The following is a 20,564-nucleotide window of genomic DNA, read 5'->3' on the forward strand; positions in this document are numbered from 1 at the left end:
GCATTGGTATTATATCCCTACTGAAAAAACAACTTAATCCAGTTTAAGCTAGTTGGCTGGCTTTAGCTGGTTGACCAGCCTGGTTTTAGAGGGGTTTTGGCTTGACCAGCTAAGACCAGGCTGGAAATGGCTGGAAACCAGCCTGGAAATGGCCAAAACCCCTCTAAAACCAGGCTGGTCAACCAGCTAAAACCAGCCAACCAGCCTAGGCTGGTTTAAGCTGAATTTTTCAGCAGGGATGCATTTTTACATTTCATCTTTTGTTATTATAAAATGTATAATTTAGTCTAGTAAATAACTGTCACAATGCTTAAAAATATTACAAATAATAAATCATGAACTCTAAGGCACCTCTATTTCATTTTTTCCTTAGTGTCCTTAGCATGCTATTAGAAAACTAAGCTGAAAAATGGATTCCCAAGCTCATTGATTTTGCATTTGTAGAGTATCAATACAAAGCTATCTGTACACTAACAGCGCTGATTATATATGGCATCATTAGTGTATGTGTACCTGTGAGTAACCGGGACTCCTTCTCAAATGTGTTACTAAGAATACAGTCTGAGGAGAAGGTGATGTCATCCAGGCAGATGTGAACTCCAGTATTTCGACCCACTTTGCCTTCAAACATAATGCGGAAGTCGTCAGAAGATGCAAGCGGTACTTCCTGTCTGCTCCAGTAGTTGCCTTGATTTCCAATGAGGTTGAGTAACAATGAGTGGCTGGAGTTTGAAGACATGTACACATTCAGAGTGCCGATGCCGTCACCAGACATGTGGACGTAAAAGACCATCTTAAAAATAGCAGACATAAACAAAGAATTACTACTACTACAATATTATCACTCTAGCAAGAGAGCTGCTTTTATAAATATGCTGCAGTAATACACTAAAAATGTTGGGTTAAAAAGTGTGATTTAAATTTAATTGAAAAAATTCTTTAAAGTAATATTTGACACAATGTTGTGAAAGTCTTACGACTACCCAATATTTGTGTTATTTCCGTGTATCATTGCTCAGACCAGCAATATGATTGGTACTGGAATGTATTTTAAAGTAACGTGTGTTAAAAATGTTAATAGGGCTGGGTGATTAATCAAAAAAGTAATCAAAATCGACACTCAGAATCAATAATCAATCTAATTGTTCCAGGTCAAATTTTTCAATTACTTATCTTACCGTGTGTGGAGTCACGTGACCCCCCTCTGTTTGTTAGTTTTCTGTTACTTTGCACTACATTGACGATGATTGGAAGCTGCGCAAGAGACGCCTTGAGACGGCATATTTTCCATTACATTCAAATTATTTTTTACATCAAAATATTTGTTTATAGAAGATTAAACAAATGCACAGCTTAAAATAATATTTACAGGATATACAAGAGTTCTTTTATTTAGATACTGCTCATTTTCTACTTTTAATATGAAAAACATTGAAAATGATTTCTTTTGTTTCCAAAAGTGCAAGTTATTTATTTTCACTTTTTTAATAAGAATAAAAGTGACTGTTCATTTTAGACAATGTGTGTTTTAATTTCTGTTGTTTAATGTTGATGTTCAATAAATAATCATAGATAGTAGATAGTGTGTGTTTCCTTCAATTATTTTAAAATCAAGTACCCTTCATTCATAAATCTCTCACTTGTAATATGTGAGCATATCTACTTTACAAAACCCATCAGTCAACTATGAGGGCAAAAAGAATAAAATAATCGATCATTAATCGTAATCAAGTTAAAAGGTTCAATTAATTGACATTTCGCCCAGCCCTATTTGTTAATACTGGCTAACATTCTAAATGCCATAAATAAAATGATAGTTGTGTAACTCCACATTATTTTTCTAAATGGCTCCTAGTTTTAGAACTGTCAAGTGATTCAGTTCACATAAAATGCAATTACTGATTTCATCCTAAATGACCCGAAGTAGTGTAAACAGTAAACAAAAACAATAACAGCAACAACAAAACAATCAATGCTTTTGAGTTTATCATTTGAGTGAGTGATTCAATAACTTACACTGCAAAAATTCTGCATTGTTTCAACCCAAACTTGGCTAACATATAGAAAAAACTATTTCCAAAAAAAAAAATGGAATTCAACAATTCAACGATTGGTTGAATTTACTTAAAGAAGTGAGTGAATTGCCTTAAAATTATTAAGTAAAAGAACTGTGCAACATTATAAATGGTTTTACTCACCTGGTTTCACTACGGTCAACTTTTCGATTTTAAGACAATAGGTTTACTCAGATTTTTAAGGGAAATACCTAACCGCTATGTTCTTATGGAATCAACAGATTTACCCAGGTTAATTAGCCCATTGTTGAGCCTATTTAATTTTTTTTGCAAATGCGTGTAATTATATATATATAATTATAATAATGTCATGGGTTAAGTTTTTAGCTCAAAATCATTCTGCATAAATTTTTTACACTTTTTACAAAATTCTGCACTAAAATAGCAAAAAATGTATGCAGACTCTGTTATGATTATCAGCGATCCAGCCTGTGCAGATCGCTGGTAAACACACAAATCGCACAGTACTACAAATCCGCCATTAATAGGACAACAAATCCAGTCATGCAACACACACACCTGCTCCAAATCTCCATTGATTAGACACTCACAGCTGATACTCATGATCACTGATTTTTTGGACTATTTAAACCCCTCTGAGTATTGTTAAGCTGTTGCTGTCCTTATGCAAGCGGTTTTTCCTTGTTTCCTGTGTTTTTGACATTGGACTTTTTATCGTGTTTTGATTCTTTACTGCCTGCCCTGAACCTTTCACCTGTTTTTGGATTACACTTCTGGATTGTCTGCTATACTGTTATGGCTGGTTTTTGACCCCTGCCTGACCATTCTCATAATAAAGCTGCATTTGGAACTACCCCTGTCTGCATAGCATCCATACGCAGCAGTACCCAACTTCATGTTGCAAAACAATCAATTTTTTTGAGTGTAAAGATATATTGAGCCCAGTTTTACTTGAAGTTTATACTTCGTACTTAGTGTAAACAGCCATACAGCATCTCTCTGCTAGAAAGACTTGTAAGGTTTGACCTTTCAAAAGCAGACATTTTGTTTTGGCCTGCTCAAATATTCACTTTTTAAAATATAATCTAAAACATCTAAAAAGGCTTCTGTTCCTAATTGTCATTTAAAATGTCTAAAAACATCTAACCAAGGCTGACAAGTACATACAAACTCCTCCTCTTCAGCTGTTTCTTGAGATTGATTGATTGATAGAAGCTGAATGGGAGGACAATGAGAAAACGAGTCTCCATGGGCTAATTATCTCACACACATCTACAAAGGATGAATACAGTCTGTCTAGTTAGAGGAGATCCAGAATTGCCTACTTATAAACTGATACGAGCTTTGAAACATGCTCCTCTCTCTCACACAAACATTGTGTGTTTGTGTGTGACAGGATGATTGAGGGCTGCCAGCTGACAAAAAAAGAGTACTATGAGCAAAAAAAGGTGACAAACATCAACAAGAATTGAATTCTCTTCATTATGCAAATGATCTAGTTTCAATATATCAATATTTAATCAATCAATCAATCTAACGTTTTGTTCAGATCATCACAAAGACACCTTGATTTATTCTCAAAGGTAGTTATTAGGCCTGCACGATATTGGGAAAAAATGAATATTGCAATATTTTGTTTTTCTGCCATATGTTTTGCGCAGACCTAGTGGTTATAGCTTTGAGGCATAAAAAGACGACTTTAAAGTAAAGGACTGGTACTGTAGACAATCAACACTTAGACTCTTACACCTTCAGAGGTTTCGTGCAGTGCTGGGAGATTCCAGCAGGGAAGGAACAGACATAATGCTGGACCCTTCTATTTTTAAAGGTAAGGATCCTGTGTTTTAAAACAAATGCTTGTTTGAAGGTGTAAGATAAACTTTTAAAAGAACTACTTAAGATAAAATGCTTTTCAAATTTGTGTTCTAGAGAACCAATTTATCAAATGTACATTCATCTTTTCAGAAGAAAAGAGTTGATTGTACCCTAAAATACATATTGAAACACCTTAAGTTTGACAATACAAAAATGTATCAACTCCAAAAAGAATTCACTATAACATTTCAGTAAATTACTCTCCTGTCTAGGCCATTTATTTTGAATTAATGCAGTCAGTTGGACTGTGTTAAATACAATTTTAGAGCTTTGTGAAAATGGTTTGTAATAATTATTATTTTATTAAATAATCTAAAGTAATATTACATTTAAAGACTATTAAAATTTAGATCAGTATGTTAAAATCTACAGATAAAAAAAAAAAACATCAGTTAATGAGTTCAGAAAGGCACCATTTTATCAGCATTGCGATGACAGCACACCAGTATTATTGCCAACAATAACGCAGGAATAAGTGTACATAGAAATGTCTTGTTGGCATATTATTTGAGCTGGCTTTGCATGTACGATGAGTATGTGCAGTTCATGCATAAATAAGTATATAGGTACAGGAGCGGAATGTCAACGGAGCAGAATATTGAGCAAATTGTATTTGGTTTTGGTTTATTTTTGGTTTTGAACAACCAGAGAGGCATCATTTAAGCCCTGGTTTTGAGTCAATCAGCTAAGTGAATAATTCAATTGTTTCTTCCTATAGACATGTATAGGCATAACCAAAGTGCTAAAAACTGGCCACATCAAAGGGCCCTTCAGAATTTCTTTTTTTTCTTACAAGGATTTTGATTGGTGGACAGACCCATATGATCCTGCACAGGAAGTTTGTTTGGTGTTACACACTGCATTCCATTCAGAAGGGCTCATCCCTGTGCCCTAATCCCTTTAAAGCTATTACTCCAGAGTAAATCCTTCGAAGGGATTAGGGCACATTTTTTTTTGTGATTCAAAATCCTGGTCATGGTATTTAAGCCTATTAATAAGCACACTCCATCTTATCTTGCAGACCTGCTCAAAAGGTATGTTATCTCTAGATCACTTAGATCTAGTGATTTGGCACTACTAATCACCGCATCTAAACTAAGTGATGCTGGAATGCTGTAAAAGAATTATGAAACATCACTCACTTTACAATCTTTGCTGCATCGGCGGAAAAGAGGTCCCAAGATTCTGGCAGTATGTCCAGTTGTCTGTGGAAAAGACCCTTCTAGATACAAGTAGTGGCCTGATGGGTTGCGAAGGGTGTGATCAGTGGATGGTCCAATCCCATGTGTGTTCATATTTCCTGGTTTTATCAACCAGTCAAAGTCATCATCTTGGCTCTGTCTCCAGGAGCAAAGGTCAAACTCAAAATTACAACGACCACTGAATCCCTCTGAAATAAAAGAATGATGTTAAAGGCAGAATACATTTTTTTTAAATTCTGTCACTCACTCATTCGTTTGTCCGAATGTCATTTTCTTCTGAAAAACATTGTCAGTCATTAAAATACCACAATTGAACACAATGACTTCCATTGTACAGAAACATTTTTCAAAATGTTTTAAAAATATTTTCTCTCTTCTTTCATAGAGATTTGGAAATAATAGCAGCATTTTGATCTTTGGAAGAACTATCCCTTTAAAACAAACCCAGCTGCACATGTAAAATACATTTAATACAGTATGTAATCTGAATATAGTATAGTATGATATAGTATAGTATGTAATATAGTATAGTACTGTATAGTATGCAGTAAAGCATAGTATGATATTGTATAGTATGTAGTATAGTATAGTACATAGTAAAAATAGTCTGGTATAGTATATTATATAGTATAGTATGTAATGTAGTATAGTGTAGTATGATATACTGTAGTATGGTATGTAGTATAGCATAATATTGTCTGATATAGTATAGTATGTAGTATAGTATAGTCTGGTATAGTATAGTATGCAGCATAGTATATTGTCTGGTATAGAATGTAGTATAGTATAATATAGTATAGTATGATACAGTATTGTATAGTAATGTATGGTATATAGTATAGTATGATAGTATAGTGCATAGTATGATATGGTATAGTATAATATAGTATAGTATGATATAGTATAGTATGATTTAGTATAGCATGATATAGTACAGTATAATATAGTATAGTATGATATAGTATAGTATATTAAGATATGGTATAGTATAATATCGTATAGTATGTTGTAGTATAGTATAGTATAACATAGTATAGTATGATTTAGTATAATATGATATAGTACAGTATAATATAGTATAGTATGATATAGTATAGTTTGATATAGTATAGTTTAACATGATATAGTATAGTATGATGTAGTATAGTATCTGTATAGTATGCAGTAAATTATAGTATGATATAGTAAGTAGTATAGTATTTTATAGTATATAGTAAAAATTGTCTGATATAGTATATTATAGTATTGCATAGTATATTATATAGTACAGTATGTAATATAGTATAGTATGATATAGTATAGTATGTAGTATAGCATAATATTGTCTGATATAGTATAGTATGTAGTATAGTATATTGTCTGGTATAGTATGTAGTATAGTATATTGTCTGGTATAGTATGTAGTATAGTATAGTATGATATAGTATTGTATAGTATATAGTATAGTATGATAGTATAGTGTTTAGTATGATATAGTATAGTATGACTTAATATAGTATAGTATGATTTAGTATAGTATAATATAGTACACTATGATATATTATAGTATAATATAGTATAGTATGACATAGTATAGTATAATACAGTATAGTATGATATAGTATAGTATAATATAGTATAGTATGATATAGTATAGTACAGTATGATATAGTATGATATAGTATAGTATAAGTAGAACTCTGAAATACAGTTGGTAAAAGTGACAGGACAGAAAATGACAGGTGTTTCTCACTGCAAATGTAGTGATTCTCATCTGATCCATCCCCACAGTGATCAATAAAGTCACACAAGTTGGCCTCGTTTATACAGTGACCGTTGGCACAGATGAATTCATTGTTATGACAAGGAAGATCAGACATGACTGGAGGGGCGCAGTCCACAAATGCCACATCGTCAACAACAACATCGCCCATGTAGCTGATGCCCCGCTTTGCTCGAAGAACCACCTGTTGACACATTTAAAAACACAATAAACATTCAGTGCTGTGAACTACTTCATAATACTTTCCATACGGCTACAGTGTCACAAACACGCAGTAAAGCACACACACATATACTATTTACTCTTTGAGGAATGTCAAGTAAACAGACCTGTGTGAAACTGTTTCATGCACATCACTTAAAATCAACTGAGTGTCTCAGAAAAGCAAGAAGCTGAAGCGTGATAAACTAAAGGAAAAAAATGTATAGAGAGTGAATTTGTAATGTCTGAAAGCTACTGCATAAGTTAAACCCTTTTATAACACACAGCAAAAGGCCATTTATCACTAATGAATGAAGGTATCGTGAAGTGTCTCCCAAAACAAGAACAATATTTGTTAGAGTGTTTATACAGAAGCACTGTTGATAAATATTAATGATGCAAGGGCCAGATGGAGAAAAGGTCATGATATTTCTGATCAAGAAACAGTCCAAACATAAGCTTGACACTTAACATTTTACTGTGCATTTCAGGAATACTAAACACACACACAATTCTCATATCAGCTTTACATAATTTTCCCCATTAAAGTCTAGTCTAATGTATTTACCTGGTTGGAAAATGTTCAAAAATGTGTGCCTTACAGAATAACCACGAGCTTCACCCATGTAGTCACATGTTAGACCACATGTGACCTGTAAAAACACACCTAAAAACACACATGAAACACATGTGGACACATTTTATTTTCAGACGAAAATGTTCTGAAACCACATGTTCTACTTGTGTTGCACATGTGCCTCACGTTTGATTTTAACACATAACTGCACATGTGAAGATCATGGAGACTGAAAATTATATATATACAATTTTTAACAATGTTATATTATCACATTTATTTTAAAATTTATTTATTTATTTGATGTGACTTATATACACACACATAAATAAATTTTAAAATGTGATTGCCGGCAGCTAGCTCTCTGCAACTCTCACATGGTCAGTAAGGCCAGCAGGGCGTGCTCAACCTGTGTTCTGTGTGGGTCTCATTATATTGATGGTGACTCTATTCACCTTATTCTCAGCGTACGAGTGGGCGCAGCCATTTGAATCATTTTGGCTCGAAACCTCCGGTCTCATTCACTTCTATTCATTTTTAAATGTTAAAAACAGTTCGTTTTGCTGCTTGGTGTTGCAAACTGATATTTTATTATTATATTATTTTACTTTGTTTGTATTGTAATGCAAACACTTGTTTGTAGAGCAAGTAGTTTGACCGTTTTTGCCGTTTATTATTCCTAGTCATTTCTCCCATAGGCAACTGAATCGGAAGTTCTAAAATAATCGCAAAAATGCGCACACTTCTGCATTGAAGAATAAGGTCAATACTGCTCAGTAAATCTTTTGGATGAGACATTAAACTAAGGTCCCGACTCTCTGTGGTCATTAAAAATCCCAGGATGTCCTACGAAAAAGAGTAGGGGTTTACCCCGGCATCCTGGCCAAATTTGCCCACTAGCCTCTGTTAATCATGGCCTCCTAACCATCCCCATATCATAATTGGCTTCCTCTCTCTGTCTCCTCTCTACCAACCAGCTGGTGTGTGGTCTGGCACAATACGGCTGCCGTTGTGTCATCCACTACTTACAAGCTCAGTGGCGTTTGGAAACTGTCTGTAACATTATACATGTTTAAAGTATATTTACTTTATTCTAAGAATTAATTAAACACCCATCAGCACAATACTGACCTGGATGTTATGACGGATTCCTATGAAGACCTCACCCCGCCTCCACCTGTTGCCTTGGCTACCACTTTGAGACCACACTTCATATGCGACAGCACCTGATTTGATGAGGACCTGCACATACATTCATATATAGACTTTCAGAGTGCAAAAGGCAAAATGAAGCATGAAATGTATTGTTTTATTAATAAGATATTAGGTGTTGATGCTCTGTAGGCATGTGCAGCAAATTAATAACAATTATATTCATAATCTGTAGATAACTGCACCTGCAGCGCTCCAACAGTGAAGCCACTCATGTGATACCAGAACTCCAGAGTGCACTGGGGCCCTGTTATTTTGATGGGAGCGGTCAAGAGATCAGTGGTGTGACCGTATCCTCCGTTGGAGCTGTCCACAAATACATACCAACCCTCTGGAGATCCACTGCAAAACATAAGTGCATGTAGAAGAGTAAACACAACACAGAAAACACCACCACATATAGTGCCCTCCCCATTTATCGACTCCCTTGGTAAATACGAACAAAGAAGGCTGTGAAAGATTTTTCTTTGTTCGTTTAACCTTTTGAACTTTTGCCACAATTATTGGCACTGCATCAATTCATATGCGTGAAATAATTTTACGTATATTGCTAATAATATTTTACATGCAGTCAAGACCAACATTATCCATATACCTGGCAAATTCTGACTTAAAAGATTGTGTTCAAATGAAAATAAAGTCAGAGAATTTCTTTTTCAACATTGATGCCTCTTGTACATCGTCTTATTATATTTTAGGAGAAGCCTGTGTCATTTCCAGTCAAAAAAAAATACTTGCTGGTTGAAAAATAAAGTAACTTTATGTCAGAATTTGCCTTGGGTGTGAATAATTTTTGGCTTGACTATGTTAAGTACATCTGGGTGAGTAGGAACAGAAAATTGTTCAACCATGACCTCCTGTTTCACAGTGTTATACATATGTGGTAAAACACAGGCCAAACTTCTTCACAATGGATAAAAACTAAGAACAGAGCTGTGATTAAGACACTAGATGAAGTAAAAAACACTCATTTCCACCATCAGGGCAATAATAAAGAATTTTTTTGGTAACACTTTATTTTGATAGTCGATTTGAGTATTAGTAGATTGTCTGCGTAATATCTGCTGATACTGCTCCTGCAACAGACATTTAACTGACTATAAGAAACTTTGCAAGTACAACCTAACCCCAACGTAACAGTCTACTTATAATCTCATGAGAATTAGTTGGCATGTAGATGCAATGTAAATTAAATTCAACAAACGGACTATCAAAATAAAGTCTACAAAACTATCATCTGTATGTGCAAGTCATGGCCTCATACAATATAAAGTAACACATCATTTCTATTGGTCCAAACAAAAACTTAGTAAGATATTACCAGAAGTAGACCCTGCATGTAATCCGTGTGGGCTAGAACCGGTGTCATTGGCTCATATGTTTTAGAGCTGCCCAAAACTATCATCTTACCAGGAAAATATTTTTCTATCATTCTTAAAATTTAGATCAAAAGCCAATAGATAGAGATCACGTATTGCAGTTCTAGGCGTTACTGATGTTGAGATAAATAAAAACAGTACAGAACAAAATATAGTTCCATTTGTCTGTCTACTAGCATGAAGGTTATTATTACTAAACTGTAAACAGAAAGCTGCTCCTACATATATACATATAATGAGGGATCTAATGAAACATTTGGAGATGGAGAAAATCAGATTCTTCCTAAAAAAAGAAGACAAATATTTTAAATTCTGGCAACCTTTCATGGATCATTTTAAAAACATAAATTCTGCAAGAAATAGTGAAATTGAAGAGGAATTGGACTAATTTAGATTAAAATAGATTAACAGTCAGTATTTTGTTTTTTATTATTTATTTTTATTTTTGTATTTGTTTTATTATTATTTGCTTCCTTTTAGGATCTTTTATTATTTATTTTTAAATGTTTATAATTGTATTAACCTATTAGCACTATAATTTTGTATGTATAGTTTGCATATTGCATGTTTTATTGTCAATTGTTGTGTGAATGCTGGCTGGACCAAATTTGTAAGTTTTGTGTTTGAATGTCTAAAAACAATTAACATAAAAAAACTGCAAAATAATGTAATCATGTAATCAAACTTCAATCTGAGCACAAATTGTTTGGAAGATTTTCACACAAAAAAAGACTGTACTGTCATCCAAAAATAAAATCAAGTGTCTTAATTTTTTGGAGGTAATATTTCAAGTAGAATATTTTAAGCAAGAGAATTAAGGTTAAACTATACAAACGTTCATACCATATTCTTTACTCTTATTTACCCAGGGTGCCAAAATGATTGGAGCATTACTGTACATGCAAACTTGACCATGCATTGGTGTTCATGCTCACAGTGTGTGGTCATTAGCAGGTCTGTGCTTCTCTTCTCCATGGTGAATGCTCAACCCTTGTCCCGTCTGCCAGCTAAATGCGTGAGGAGGACCAGGAGTTCCTGGTTCACTCAAATGCCATCCGCAAAGACTGTCACCTTCAAAATCACAATGCTCCTTCACTGAGAACAGAGAAAACAGAGAATAAATGTCAGAATTATGTGTGTATTGATAAATAGTTGGGGGTCATACTTGGTAGCACTTTACTTGAAAGACTGAATAATCAAATGATTGATTTTATTTCTTGCCCGTTCATCTATATATCGATTTTTTTGTTTTATCTGAGTTTCTGTTGGAGAAAGGTTAGAAAAGTATTTGACAGATTATTGACATTTTAATTACAAATTTAATTATCTATAGTTGTTATCTATAAAGAAAATTTGTCATGACTTAACTATAATGGCCTCGTGACAATAATGTTTATGACAGATTTATGACAAGTTTTGACATGACAAAGATGCTGACAGATTTTGTTGTCTTGGTAATGTCAAGCTGTCATAACAAAGACATCACAAACAATGTCACTTGGCATTTATAATGACAACACAGCAAATGACACTTAATGACAGTTGTCATGAGCATGCATAAAATCTCATTCATATTCATGTCATGATCATTAAGGTGTCATGACAGGCTAATGAACACCCTCTTCAAATAAATAAAGAGTTACCAAAGTATATTATTCACATGTAACATGCTGGTTTGGCACTCAAGAAATATTTGTTATTTTTATCAATGTTGAAATCAGCTTAATCACGTGAATTAAGATATTTTTATAGCCTCCAAATAAATGTATTTATTTTACCACCTATTTTCATTTCACCTATTTTATTTATGAGAACGTTCTGAGGTTAAATACAGATTTAATAACATAATATAATTACATAACAAGAAATACTTTCATTTTTCAAACCAAACTTTGCATATCTATGAAAAGAAATTCAGACGTCTAGCAATGCCTTGGAAAAATAAAGCATATCAATAAACCCAAACAGGGTAAAAAAAAAAAAACTAAGCATGTATCATATTTTGAGTCCTAATCTAAGCTAGAGAAACAGTAAAAAGCATCAGAATAGAATTGCTTTCCTAAACAGCATTTAAATGGAAGGAGGCATTGTACACACATAAAGTAACAAATTAATATTACTCAACATATCATAGAATTATTTTACAGAAGATATTAGCTCATTTATAATCATAAATATTTCTAAATAACTGTAATTTAATTTAACTGTAATTAGTCCCTAAGCAACTATAATGAATTCTATTTATTTTATAATTAAGATAATTATAGTTTCTCTCCAACACTGAAACAGACAGACAGATGCGCACCACAGTGCTCTTCATCAGAGCTATCGGAGCAGTCGGGTCTAAAGTCACACACTTGACTGAGGTTCACACACTCTCTTGTAGTTAAGCACACAAACTGGTCAAGAGGGCAGCTATGAGGTGGTGCTGTTGACAAGGTGGGCACAGGGGCAGAGGTGCTGGGCTCCTCTGAGGGCAGTTCACCTATACAAAGAAATGCACGCCTAATCACAAACACATTAAATAACAGCATTTTAACTTAAAAACATAATGAATTGAGCAACTTTAGAACAACATTTTTTAGTCCTGATACTGATGTAATTGTGAGTAGATTTTATGAATTTGTGGAAATGAAATGGATGTCATTGTTATTTCACCTTCATAGGACTGACAGCCATAGAAAGACAGATCATCTATGGCAATGTCTCCTCTGAAGTCATCGCCAACCGTACCCTCCACTAAAATCTGTTGCAATGAGAAAGATATACAGTATTTAGTCAGCATCGGTCACAATTTTTGGATAGCAAATGACAATAAGATACAAAACAATACGTTGATATATTAAGATTTTGTAATAATAACAAAAGATAGAGCTTTATAATTGACTCAATATGTATTATTCACAAGCAACTGTGATTGGATAATCCAATCCAATAATAATCTATTTTATAGTAATAATAAAAATAATAATAATAATAATAATACATTTTATTCATAATGCACTTTTCTAAGACCCAAAGTTCTACAACAACAGAGAAATCAAACTTGCAATAAAATACAAGTTTACAGAAAAAGTTCTAAAATATAAACACAGAATAATCAAGAATCTAAAAAATGTTTTTAGCATCTTCTTAAAACCAGCTAGTGTGGAGGCATTTCTTGCAGAATAAGGGAGAGCATTCCATAACCTGGGTGCAGCAAAAGAGATTTTAGTTGATTTTAGTCTACAGGGTGGCTGTTGAAGGGTGAGTATCAGCAGACCACAGGGAATGAGAAGGTGTGTACTGAGAGATAATGTCACAGATATAGGAAGGAGCTGTACCATGTAGAGCTTTATATGCAAGTGTGAGTGTTTTGGGACTGAACTGGGAGCCAGTGAAAGCTATAAAGCACACCAGTAATGTGCTGTTGTGGTGGAGTGCGTGTGAGAATGCATGCTGCTGAGTTCTGAATAGACTGCAGCCGTTTTTTTTGCTAATAAACAAAAACAGTTCTATAAACAAAAGTATTGATGGCTGCTTCAAAAAGTAAATAAAAACAGTGGTTTGGAACATGTAGATTTCAAACCACAGAAATCACATGATTTCAGTAAACAAGCCTTTGTTACATAACTTTTTAGAACTGTTCCGTTTTGAAATACAACATTTGCAATGAATTTAGTCAGCTTTTTATGCTTGTTTGACCAGTTCTTTTACCAGCATGTGGTGTTATGAGTACTTTGAAAAAAACTGCAAAACAGTTGCTTTTTTCCTCCCATCAATAACAAGTTAATATTGAGCAAATTACATTTTACACACAACAGTGGCAGATAACTGTTCTAGCTTTGACAACAAAGGTAATTTGACTGTGGATGGAAACATTTAGGGTGCATAACAATACACTCTAAAAAATGCTGGGTTGTTGTAACCCAAGATTTATCCCAACAGTTGGGATAAAAAGTGTCATTTAAATTTAATTGAAAAAAATGAACAGTGTTGCCGTAATCCATATTTGATCCAACATTGGGTCAGTACAAGCCAGCATTGTTTATAGTGTATGCACTGTTTTAATACTGTATCACTATGTTCCTTTAGAAGCTTCATAGACTGGAAGCTCAGACAAGCAGACAGCCAAACTAAATATATGACTTCATATATAATATATTATGGTACATAATTGTAAATGTAATGTCAGTAAGGCTATATTTACAATTCAGCTGAAATACAAGGTATTTAAACATGGAGCACACAGTTAGTCAAAACATTCAGCACACAAGGGCACCATTACATCGATACAACTGTGCTCTTTCGTAGCCATACAGTAAAAAGGTTCTTACAATAAGACAGGCTTATCGGCAACCAGATGCCAAGTGAACTGAAGAGCCTAATTCTGCTAAAACAATTATCCTGGATGCACGTTATCCTGCTTATTACATGGCCACTGAACATAAAAATACTGTTCTGAGTGAGTCTGAATTGAGTCGTTTATTAATTCATAATTACAGCCCAGGCTCATTCTGAAAACATTCTGCGATATGCACTTCTGGAGTGTGCCAAATTTTTCATAGGAGCTACGTTTTTTGCAGTTTTTGTTTTCACAAATCCACCAGAGGCCGCTGTGTATGCTTTTTCAAATCTCAAATTTTACTTGCGTGCCATTCGTGCTTGCTGTTCTCACATAAATCCACTAGAGGCCACTGTCAACTGACTGACTGACTGAATGACTACTCCTTCCCTAAACCCAACCAATAGTGTTTTCAATAGCCCCGACTGACGTGCCAACCCACTTCCCTACACCCACCTGACAGTTTTAAAAAGCAATCCAGAAAAAAAAAAGCGCTCGCCTGATTTTTACGTTTTCAGATTTTACCACATTCTCACCCTGTTATTTACTTGTTTATTTTTATTTTTGGCTTCTGTTTTTGTCTTACCCACTTTCTGAAACCATTCTTCACTGGACTCGAACCCCGTCGTCGTGGTCAACTCCTCTCTGCATCTCAAGTCCGCCAACGTACATGGCGAGCTAACAGGACAAACTGATAACCGCGGAAAAGACGCTCATATTGAGGTAAGCGGTCAGCTGGTAAGCATGAAAAGGAGTGGTGTCATACCGTAGTGTTTGTTTTAAAGATGAAATGCAGCCATACGTACTTCTGGCTACATAATTTGCTATCTCCAAAAACGTACATAGGGCTACGTTTTCAGAATAAGCCTGTGTTGCATAATTAAACGCAAAAGTTGACAGAAATGAAAACAGCTGATGGAGTATACAGAAACTTGCCCATTATTCAGACAGTCAAAACGCAAGAATCTGAATATAACCAAAACTGGCTGGACAAAGCATAAACCAATCTATGAATGATTCATTCACAATAGGGTATAAAATAGTCAAAAACAGTTAAAAGCCACGGTGTGACAGTAAAGCAGATACATATGAATGTAGTTGTAAGTATATGGATTCGAATTAATTCACTGATGGTCATGGTGATTTGAAGTTCCTGCTAGAGCCTGCGTTATTTAGCGGTTGTTTTCTCTAAATAACATACATTAGAATCAGACTCAAATATTCCAGACAGCCACTTAATAATTCTCATTAATATCTCACCTGAAAGTGGTGACTGCTGTTGATCTCCAGTATCGTCCTGTGCCAGAAGTTGCCTTGGTCACCATATCGAACCCACAACAGGTTTCCCCGTCCACTGTTGCTGGTGCGTATGTACACAGCCAAACAAAACACATGCTGACCAAACATATGATAGTGAAATCTAAAAACACAGGGTGGTTTGGGTTCAGGACCTCGGTGAGGAGTTGGCAGAAAAGGCTGACTGATAAGAACGGCAGTGTCTTTGAACTTCTGAGGGTCTGAAGATTCGATATAGAGGAAGTGCCCATCTGCACTGGCTCGTGTGTGATCCTTCCACGGGCCTGTGTTGAACGTTGGAGTAGGGCCTTGTATGTGGGTCCAATCAAACATGTCCTCCTCGTGATCCTGAGTCCAGTAACACAGACCTTCCTCAAAGTCACACATTAGCTCTGGTGCTGTCAGAATAAAACATCAACACTGTGAACTTTAACAGACAACGAACATCAAACAATGTGAACTGCTCCAATTAACTGATACTGACAGCAGTTTTCCTCGTCTGTTCCATCTCCACAGTCATCGATCAGGTCACAGATCTGAGAATAGCTCACACAGGCTTTGCTCCGACTGCAGTGAAGGTGATCAGGAGTGGCACACGTCTCCACAGCCTCGGGCAGTGAGCAGTTGTGAAATATAATATCGTCCAGGGCAGAGACGCCTTCATAAACAGCCAGGCTCAGTTTAGCAAAGGAGATGTAGAAAGGCCTGTTCTGTCTGCCGATCTGGACGATTACCGGGTGCCACTGGTCACCTTGGTTGTAAAGTGTTTGCCAAAGTATTGTGATACTGTCTGAGCCATCTATCAGCAGGTGCATTTCAGCAGCACCAACTGAATGGCCGGAATTATAATGCCTGTAAGCGCAATCAATGTATTTATTTAAAGCTATACTTCACCTAAAAAATAACACTCTGCCATTATTTACTCACCCTTCACTTGCTCCAAAACTATTTTTTTTCTACACAAAAGAAGATATTTTGAAGAATGCTGCAAACTCAACCACTGACATCCATAGTAGGAAATACACATACTATTAAAGTAAATGGTTACAGGTTTCCAACATTCTTCAAATTATCTTCTTTTGTGTTCAACAAAACAAAAATCTCAAACAAGTTTGGAACAAGTGTAGGGTTAGTAAGTACATGAAGGCAGAATTTTTATGTTTGGGTGAACTATCCCTTTAACTCAAAACACGGAATGTAGGAACATATACTGAAGGTAAAGTCATGTTTTTATATATATTTATATATATATTTATTTTTTATTTTATTATTATTATTTTTTAATTACAACAATATTTTATAATATTTACAATAATCAATATTTTTACTCAGGTCTGGGCCTCCAGTCACCAATTTTCTTACCAGAAGGTCATGACACAATCTGAACTGCTTTGCTGGAATGTGGGACTGCGCAGCAAAGCCTGCTGGGAAAACCTGCTACTCTTCTTGAAAATAAACATGAAGTGTCCTTGAAGGGAGATAAAAAAGAGAAAGTGCAATATTTAAAAAAACCCTTAAGTATTTTTAACTTTTGGTTTTGTTTACATATTTACTTATTGCTCCTAAATTATTATTAGATTAAAAAATCCTGTGTTTAAATCCTTATGCCAAATTTGACATTTGAAACATTTTTGCAACCACAGGGGACAAATATTAACTATAAACTAGTTGCTTATTAGCATTCCTAATATTATCAAATTGACTGTTTATTAGTACTAAAAAAGTACATATTTTGCAAATTCATATTCTACATCCCAAATCCTCCCCAATACCAACAATTAACTACATTATACTAAATATTAAATTAGCAGAAATGTATGAACTTATTGAGTCAAAAATTGTAGTTAATGGTTAGTTAATAGTGAGAATGGTATTGAAATAAAGTGTGACCAAAAAGATTACTATTTTATAGGAGTAATTTCCCCATGTAGAATGTTGTTTCTCGATAAAGAAACTCAAATGTTAGGAAATATGCAGCATATATGTACAAACAAACTGTTTAATATTACATTGACAAAGGTATTTTATGCATTTATGTGAATGTGCTTACCTGCACTTGTATTGGTAGTGTGGTCCTGTGGAGGTGTTTGGTCTAGATGTTCTGTGAAGACTCCGTTAGCTGAGCCTCTTACCCATTCAAATCCATCACCCAGGAAGAACTCATACCAGCCACAGGAGTCAGACTCAAAATCACATTGTGCCGCTGAAAACCAGGTTAACATTGTAACATTAGAAAACATAAAACAATAAAGTATAAATCCACCCCAGACAAAAACACTGGTTTCTTATATTTGCCACAGAAATGAAGATGAAGTCATACATATTTGGAATGACAAAAAATTAATTCTACTGTAAATAAATAAACTATGACAGATTTGTCATTTTTGGTTGAACGATCCATATAGTTCAACCCAAGTACACCCACTGAAATTATGTCTTGTGATGCATTGACAGAGGGGAAAATAAGTATTGAACACGTCATCATTTTTCTTAGAGAACATTTTTCTAAAGGTGCTGTTGACTTTTCACCAACACAGGCTCATTGTGAAACAGTAGCCCTGCGGACCTTTCTGGAGACTGCGAATTATGTATCCAGAGGTACGTATGGCTGCATTAAATTTTTTTAAACGAACGCTACGGGGCGGTGTGAGGCCGTTCCTTTTCGCGCTTACCAGTTGACCACTTGCCTCCGTATGGACGGCATTCCGGCTGCAACCAATTTATCCCGTTAGCGCTCCACGTACGTTGGCGGACTTGAGACATAGAAAGGAGTTGACCACGAAGACGGGGGTTCGAGTCCGGTGAAGAGCGGTTCCAGAAAGCAGGCAAGACAAAAACAGAATCCAAAAAATAAAACAAACAATTGAATAGCAGGGTGAGAATGTGGTAAAATCTGAAAATGTGGTAAAAAAAAAAAAAAAAAAAAACAGACGAGGGCTTTTATTGTTTGGATTGCTTCTGAAACGTGTTAGTTGGGTTAAGGGAAGCGGGTGGGCAGGTCAATCGATAAAATTGGTTGGGTTTAGGGAAGGGGGAGGGTGGGTCAGTTGATCGTTCGCTCAGTCAGTCAGAAAGTCTGTCAGAAAGTGAGTTGACAGCGGCCTCTGGTGGGTTTACGCGAGAACAGCAGGCGCAAATGGGACTTGCGAGGGAAATTAGAGATCTCAAAAGCATACATAGCAACCTCTGGTGGTTTCGCGAAAACAAAAACTGCTGAAAAACGTGCCGCCGAGACGTATTTCGTGGTCTCCAGAAACGTCCATAGAGGTACGTTTTCAGAATGAGCCCGGCTTTTCACCGAATGTAGGTAACAACCAAAGAAGTCCATAAATGAAAAGAAAACAAATCAAATTAGTTTACAAATTAAGTTATGCATAATAAAATGAAATGACACAAGGAAAAAGTATTGAGCACATGAAGAAAGGGAGGTGTAGAAAGGCAGTGAAAGCCCTGACAGCAGCTAAAATCTCTCAGCAAGAGTTGCTGTTCTTCTCAAATGCTTTCAGAGACAGAAAATCAGGCTGTAGAATGGCCCAGCCAATCACCTGATTTGAACCCAATAGAAGATACGAAATAAAGATCAGATTTGATAGACGAGACCCACAGAACCATAAAGGTTTTTACAAAAATCCCACCTGAGCAATTTATGGGACTTCATTCTCCATATGAGAGGTGTGTTTAAGCTGCCATCAACAAAAAAGCCTTTGATATAAAGTACTACATACAGTCAGTAGTTCAGTACTTTCTCCTTTTGTCATTTCATTGTTATTACACAGAACTATTTTTCTGAATGTTTTGTTTTGTTTTTATTTTTATGCTAGTATTGGTTGGTTTTCCCAAAATCTGGTTCAATTCCATGTCAACAGGTCCTTTAGAAATATTATTCCAAGGAAAAATACATGACGTGTTCAATACTCATTTCCCCCACTGTAAATATATTGGTTGAAAATCTTTATTGGCAGTTTAAAAATATAAAACAGCTGATATTTAATAAATTTCTGACTTGTGTGTGTGTGTGTGTGGGGGGGGGGGGGGGGGGGGGGTATTTCAGAATTGGTCAATGATTATTAGAAAAACAAAGATCTTAAATGCTTCCTTGCAGGTTCCTTGTTTTCAGCAGTTAAGGATTAAACAACATCACTTATCCACTACATACATTTTGTTGTATGGCTTGGTTTAGAAAAAGTAATATCAATATTCCTATATATATATTATCATTAATTGTCTTGGCTGTATTTGAATAAATATGCATCCCTAAATCATGCCAGCTTTAAGCCATTTAATATTCAACTCTCAACACTCACAACAGTTGGCCTCGTCCTCTCCATTGGGGCAGTCTAAAGAAAAGTCACAGACTTTCACCCCGTCCACACAGACATCTGCCCCGCAGTGAAAATGAGACGGGAGGCACTGAGCTGGAAGAGATGCCTGACTGTCAGTCTCTGAAAGAAAAAATAAATAAAGCATATAATATTTCTACAGAAAGGTAAGCAAGGGTCAAAGAGTTAAAATGGGACTCATAAAGTTGGAGAGCAGCTAAGAGCTCCATTCTGCATTCTCATCTTTGTTAACCGTGTTGTAATGATGTACAGTAGATCTGACCACAGACACATTACTATGATTAATCTGACAGTCCAGAGTGCTACTGAAATAAATCACACTGATGCAGTATGATCACACACATTTACAACTAAACACAT

At 35.2% G+C, this 20,564-nt stretch overlaps 1 protein-coding gene across 2 annotated transcripts in view; it reads right to left on the reverse strand.

Annotated features, from left to right (window-relative positions):
• malrd1 (MAM and LDL receptor class A domain containing 1) overlaps positions 1-20,564 on the reverse strand; it is a 55,921-nt gene that overhangs the window by 29,323 nt on the left and 6,034 nt on the right. For both annotated transcript variants that reach the window (XM_056461958.1, XM_056461957.1), the window contains exons 6-18: positions 20,169-20,306; positions 17,915-18,067; positions 17,227-17,332; positions 16,349-16,716; positions 15,829-16,262; positions 12,903-12,990; positions 12,550-12,729; positions 11,180-11,339; positions 9,051-9,207; positions 8,785-8,895; positions 6,846-7,059; positions 5,054-5,301; positions 514-793 (exon numbers count right to left, since the gene is read on the reverse strand). In XM_056461958.1, the coding sequence (XP_056317933.1) occupies positions 514-793; positions 5,054-5,301; positions 6,846-7,059; positions 8,785-8,895; positions 9,051-9,207; positions 11,180-11,339; positions 12,550-12,729; positions 12,903-12,990; positions 15,829-16,262; positions 16,349-16,716; positions 17,227-17,332; positions 17,915-18,067; positions 20,169-20,306 (2,637 nt within the window). The remainder of the gene's footprint in view (positions 1-513; positions 794-5,053; positions 5,302-6,845; positions 7,060-8,784; positions 8,896-9,050; positions 9,208-11,179; positions 11,340-12,549; positions 12,730-12,902; positions 12,991-15,828; positions 16,263-16,348; positions 16,717-17,226; positions 17,333-17,914; positions 18,068-20,168; positions 20,307-20,564) is intronic.

The sequence above is a fragment of the Danio aesculapii genome, chromosome 7, assembly GCF_903798145.1.
Source record: "Danio aesculapii chromosome 7, fDanAes4.1, whole genome shotgun sequence".
Taxonomy (NCBI): Eukaryota; Metazoa; Chordata; class Actinopteri; order Cypriniformes; family Danionidae; genus Danio; species Danio aesculapii.